Source organism: Trachymyrmex septentrionalis, unplaced genomic scaffold, assembly GCF_001594115.1.
Source record: "Trachymyrmex septentrionalis isolate Tsep2-gDNA-1 unplaced genomic scaffold, Tsep1.0 scaffold101, whole genome shotgun sequence".
Taxonomy (NCBI): Eukaryota; Metazoa; Arthropoda; class Insecta; order Hymenoptera; family Formicidae; genus Trachymyrmex; species Trachymyrmex septentrionalis.
This window is the reverse complement of record NW_017304136.1, coordinates 972,390-978,789: the sequence shown is the minus strand read 5'-3', so window position 1 is coordinate 978,789 and position 6,400 is coordinate 972,390. Positions and strand designations below refer to the sequence as shown.

The 6,400-nt window shown below is 36.2% G+C and overlaps 1 protein-coding gene across 2 annotated transcripts in view; it reads right to left on the bottom strand.

The window, feature by feature from the left end:
* Positions 1-6,400, bottom strand: part of LOC108756844 (DE-cadherin-like) — a 148,477-nt gene that overhangs the window by 11,894 nt on the left and 130,183 nt on the right. For both annotated transcript variants that reach the window (XM_018500950.1, XM_018500957.1), the window contains exon 2: positions 1,856-1,929. In XM_018500950.1, the coding sequence (XP_018356452.1) occupies positions 1,856-1,929 (74 nt within the window). The remainder of the gene's footprint in view (positions 1-1,855; positions 1,930-6,400) is intronic.

The following is a 6,400-nucleotide window of genomic DNA, read 5'->3' as shown; positions in this document are numbered from 1 at the left end:
TCTCGTCAGATTGTACCATTTGTCGAAGTCCTGTCTAACGAATCACGCGCATGAAATGACTCCTGTGGCTCCTCTTCGTCCGCAAATTCGCGTTCCTACGCTTTACCAAGTGAACTTCGGCGTCTACGGCTAACGTCAACGATTTACGAGCGATTCGTAAGCAAGTCTCAGGGGCCGCCAACCAAGCGCTGCTTACCAAAGTGTCTCACACCATAAAACGTATTCGCACCTATTCATCAAACGACGAGTGATCTCTGCGGAAAATTTTTTTGCATAAGGATCGCATGGAGCGCATGTCACGCTTCGATGTAAAAGATGTGAGACCGTTTCACTGTTACGCTTCGTGTTTTGACAATATTGCAAAATTGAAGCCGTTGAAGATCACTTTATCTTCGCAAATGACATTCTGATGAAACTGTACTGACACAAGATATTAAAGAAGCAAGATATAAAAGAATGGTAATACAATCCCTTGAGTTAAATAATATTTGGTTATTTTTATTGTGTCTAAATATAAATCAATTCATTTCTATATTAACGTATGCTCTCTTAATAAATAATAGATTAAATTTGAATCAAATTGAATACACTTTCCTAAATTAAATTGTTTAATTCAGGAAATTATTTTAATCAATTAATAACGGATTTCGAATAGAAACAGTGGCGACCCACATATATGATTAAAAATAACTCAAATTGAATATAATTTGATATTATGAATTTAACACTGTAGGATACTATCTAATCTCATTTGTATTTGAGAGTTGCAAATAAAACCGCAATAAAGGAAATTCATTATTCGGAGTAATTGCCTCTTTTTATAACGTAAGAGAAAATATAATTAATTTGAAGGACCAATAATCAAGTTCTAAATAAAAAGTCAGATTAATCAAGCCGATGTAAGCATTTAAGAACTATGACGTCAATTGGCAAAATACAAAAATATTACATCATAAACTATTATATATATTACAAATCTAATTTTAGTATCTAATTAATCATCTAATTTTAAAATTTTACGCTTCATGTAAAACAACAAAGAGGAAGTCTCTTTCAGTTTGGCCCAAACTGCCTAATCAAACACGTCTTTCTATGGAAAAGTTCGCTAAGTAAATTTTGACTCTGGTAATAATACATGATATATTTTATGTTTACATTTGATATACTTCAAAGATTAAACAACGTCCGACTCGATTGGAAATCATTAATCATTGGGGGGGAGGGGGGTGAGTTCTACATCAAAAATTGGAAGATCACGATTTCATTCGCAAATGTGATCAACATTTGATAGAAGAAGAATCCAAATTAAAATCATTAACGATATTGATATTTCTGTGCAAGTAAATAATTATATACATTTTGATATTATGTGTCGCATTAGTGAGAATAGAAATGCGCGATATTGGCTTGAATATCCTTTAAAGTTTATAATCTTCTAAAAACGAGCCATCTTCTAGTTTATTTAATTACAAATTCAAGACTATATGGGAATAATTAAGATGACGTCACGAAAGCAAGATATATTTTCAATCCGCTATCTCGCGACCTTTTGCATACGCCAACAGAATGACAATGAATTCAGCTCGTTGATGTTACATAAGGACGATTGCAGACGTGCGCACGCGGTAAATATTTAAACTGTTCGACAGATAGGCGATGAAAGAAGGGACAAATCCATTATCCAACTTGCTGAAAAGGTGATTTATACGGGGATCTGGTTGGATCATCCCCGGGATCTTGGATGGTAAAAGAAACCGGGCTCGGTGTCTGAGACAGAAGGAAAGGAGTGTAAATAGCGCGGCGACGATAGGAGGGGACGAGAAATCGAATCAAGAACGAATCGAGAAGCACTCACCGACAATTTACCCTCGCCCGGGAACTGCGATCTCTCGTCCAGGTGTCTCGAGTGCCTCAATCTCGTTGCAGACGCTGTAACATAAAGAAAATACGAGGGATGACGATATCGTTCATTTAGGATATATATATATATATTGCGCACGATAAAACGTGGATAATCGTTCAAGGAACGATTCTTGTTCACATTTAGGAATAATGCGTGATATCGTTTTCTTACACGAAAATAAGAATTTGATAGCAAGGAATGTGAGCTTTTCTTATCCTATAATATTTGAGGAGAAGACTTTTAAAACTCCATTTTGTCCAAAATTTTATTTTTTTAATTAGAGAAGGTATCGTAGCGTTCAGTGTTGAAAGATTCATATTATATCTCTGGGATATCTTCAGAAAGCATTTTTTTTTTCATCGTCAATTTATGTATATACGAAGAAATGTTTAAAATGCATTATGTCCTTTGACTAAAGATAAACAAAATGTATTTGTTTCAAACTTTTAGCAATTGTTTACTTTTGTTTAACATTTCACATCGTATTGATCGGTTATTATTTTTTAGTTATTATTTTTTATTACAAAATGCGCAGTTTTCTTATGGTTTTTTTTCTTGTTTTCTAAAAATTACAAATTTTAGACAAAACGCATTTTGACAAACTGCTCCTCGTTTGCAATATGACGATATTATCTTACAATCAAGCATATAAATGATAATACTAAAATAATTATGACATACATATAAGCATACATTATCGTTTCTACGTAGATCTCATCAAATATATCGTATGTTGAATATATCGTATTTTAGCAACGTCAACGAAAATAGCAGGGCGCTCTGATGAAAATCAATTTAATAATATATAGAAATATGAGTTAAACGATAAATTTATAATGTTTAAAGATGAATTGCACAATCCCTTGTTAAATGGTACAATTTAATAATTTTTTTAGCTCGCATTTATTCGTCCTATCGTATTTATTTTACCATTACATGAATTATCTCATCGATCCTCGTTTTACATTTTTTACACATAATTTAAAATATCAAGCATTCTCTCGATACGCAGTTTTTGAGAGATTCAAATCACAATCACGAGAATTCTCGTGTGTGCTTATAAAAAGAGAAAGTAAGATATTAAGGAAAACACATATACAACTCGCAATAGATTTTATTTAACTAAATTTCCAAGTTGCCGAATACTAACTGAATTAAAATTATATATCTCGAGGCGGAACACACCGCAGAGATCTTTATGCATCATTCACAACAATGTCTACTCCACCAACACCGAAGAGCGACGAATACAACTTGGAATCTTAGAACTATTCGTTCGTAAGTAGTTTACATAAAGTAGGCATTGCTAATGCGGCTTTAGAGTCTCTCTTTAAGTTAATGTACAAAGATGAAGCAAAAGGCTTGCAGAAGAAAATACTGGTTTCAAGTATATAAAATTATTTACAATGACCGTTGTTAGCAACTGTCATTGGTTGAAAAAAGACGTCTGTTTGTAATTTTAAGCAAGATTGTTATTGATATATCGTAACGTACAATAATTCGCTTTTACTAATAAAAAAAAACAAGAAAGAGAAGCGATACAAAATGCTTTGGTTTTACTAAACATTTGTTCGTATTTTTGAGTACCGAAAACATTCCCTGTCACTCTTTCGTTAATATTTTCCGACCGCAATAGATGGCAGCGACGAAGCGTCATTCCTGCAGCTTGCATAGCTCAGCCACAATGCGGTTTACCCGCACTTAATGCGGGCTCTGTCCCGAATTTTAAGTAAATTTGTGCCGCCGTAAAAGCGATATCACCGGAATTGCATAAAATTCAACCGGGCTCGCAAAACGCTCACGCCTGGGACCCGTCACTGCGGAATATGGTCAAAAACGACAAAATAAATAATATACGACAGGATGAGTGGAAGCTACTAGATATCTTGAGCCCATAAATCGCCATTGCGCAGATTTTTTCCGACATTGTATCCGATTGATTTTTTTCCCCTCCTTCTCTTTTTGTTTTGTATCATTTCACGAAGATTGTTCGACGAAGGTGGTCTCAATTAACAATCTAATCGTCTCTAACGTTAACGATTATTCATAGCGACGAGATTAATTATGTTTCTCTGGGAAACCTGATAAACGTGAGTGTCGCTCAAACCTCTTTAAAATATAATGTACAACCAGCGCAATTATGCGCATATAACTCGTTGAATGAGAAATTCCCCCGTGAAAATCCCGATAATTTAATTGAAAATCATTCTCCCACCCCTCTCCACTTTGTATCTGTGTCAAAATCATTTGAAACAATTTCGTCGCTAAATTTATTATCAATCATACTCAATCGAGTGCACTCATAATCGCGAGCCGATCCGTCCTTTCAAACATACAAATTAACACTTTGTCCATTATCTTGTTCCGCTCCAGTTAAGAGCAACAGTCTGTGTAGCACGAGGAGGCTATTTGTATTTTCGCGTTTAGCTGCCGCGTTAACACCATCACTTCCCAGCGTCCCTTTAGACATCTTCGAGGGGAAAAGCATCCCTTAGCCTAGTTCTTTCACACCGAAGATCCATTAAGTACTTCGCCTGATATTGCATTCGCCCGCAAAGCTCTCGCATAACGGCGGAAAATTTCTCTATCAAGCTTCCCACGTTACTCCTGTTGTGTTTTACATTATGTTCTACTTGTATATCGTGCCTCTCAATATGGACCGATGGTGGTCGACTATGAGTAGTAGAGTGAAATTATGAAAAATACTGATGCAACACAATATCGCGACGATTATTGCTCCATTGAGAAAATTAATACAGCGTCAACTACTTGTAATAACAACTCGTAACGCCGGAAATAGGAACGCGATAAATGGAACGATGTGCAAACACGAAACGCTAGTGCATTCACTTTTTTTTTTTTTTACGTATTTTACGAGGTCGTATATTCTAATGTTGCACTCAAATATCAAAGAGATATTGCAGCGGCACGTTCAGCAAAGATCGCCATTTTTCATTACGTTTGTCAACAATGCAACAGTGACTAGGAATGTCAGCCCTCCATCGACTGGCTGTATATCAACTTTTTTTTTCTTTTTTTTTTTTTTTGGTCTACAGTTAGTTTGGAATACATTCCAGTACAAGTACAGGGAAATAGTATATCCCGCAATTTCTTAATATTTTACGTGCCACGAATATTTCATAAGCTGCCGCAAGTTAAAAATATCGTGAGCTAAAAATCCTCTCTCATTATTATATGCTTTATATTTCCCAAAAAAGATTTTACCGAATGGACGAGAACCGCAGGATTCAAAAATACTTTTATCAATTTAACTCAACATTATAAGCTCAGCACGGAAGACGCGGCACGCATGAATTCCATTCGTTTGCGAAAAAAGATTTTCGCGGGGAGAATAAAAAGAAAAAAAGAGAGAAATTCCTCATACTCGATCGTTAGGAAAAATTTGTGTCATACCGTCCCATATTCTATTTCGTGCCCGAAGAGACCTAACGACATTTATGTCATAAGCCGTAAAAACCAGGTACGTTCTAGCAGATTACAGATGGAGCCGTGTTCCGTATCAAAACCATTTATCGAAGCTATCGACGAGCGAGATTTATTGAATTCGACCGTACCGTTTTCTCTCCCCCCGACTGTCTGTTTTTCCGGAGGTGGCAACGCGCAACACTCTTTAATCCACAGCGAAAAACTTCCGATTCGTACCTACGCGACATCTGGTATTATATACTGTCCAATCTCATCGAATCTTCCTTCCTTTTTGTCTTTTTTTCTTTTGAATAAGAAGTTGATCGTTTGCACTTTGATAATTGCTCTTCGACGACGAATGATCGATCGCATACTCGCGTAACGTCAGCTGGAAATTATATTGGAACATCATCTAGTTTATTCAGCGCTCGCGAATTCGCGAAACTTGACAGAGCTCCCGGTGATGAATTTGGTATAACTAATTTACTGGAACGACGCTTAATAAATTCCTCAAAGGTCTATTTGCTCGGCGTATTTACAGAAATCACCGCAGCATTCGCAGCGATTCATAATAATGATAACAACAACTCTCATTTCACCTCGAATCGCTTTTTGCAAATGACTGAGGTCGAGCTATAGACGCGCCGTGAATGGTGAAACATAATGATTGCGTGTATTTACAGTAAGTCAAGTAAGAGCGTGGTCGGCCTTACTCAAAGCTAATAAAAGATGTCGCCCTAAATCTATCATGAATCCATAGAGAGCACCTTTGTCCTTGATGCGCTATCAAGGAAGATTCAGTTGTCATTGAACTTTCTTAAAAGAATCACATTGAGCGCCATGAGTACCAAATACGCATCACGCTATGAAGTTCCTCACGTCGTGTTTCTCTGCACTCACCCGAAAGGTCCAAAAATGTCACAATTAGCGGCTGCTAAATATATGAAATATACGAAAAGGTCGAAATCATTCGTACGAAAGTGAGTGCAGCGATATAATGTGGCAAAAAATGATTTACCGGAACGTGGCTCGATATGCAAAGTGGACGAAAAAAGACGATGAAAAAATAGT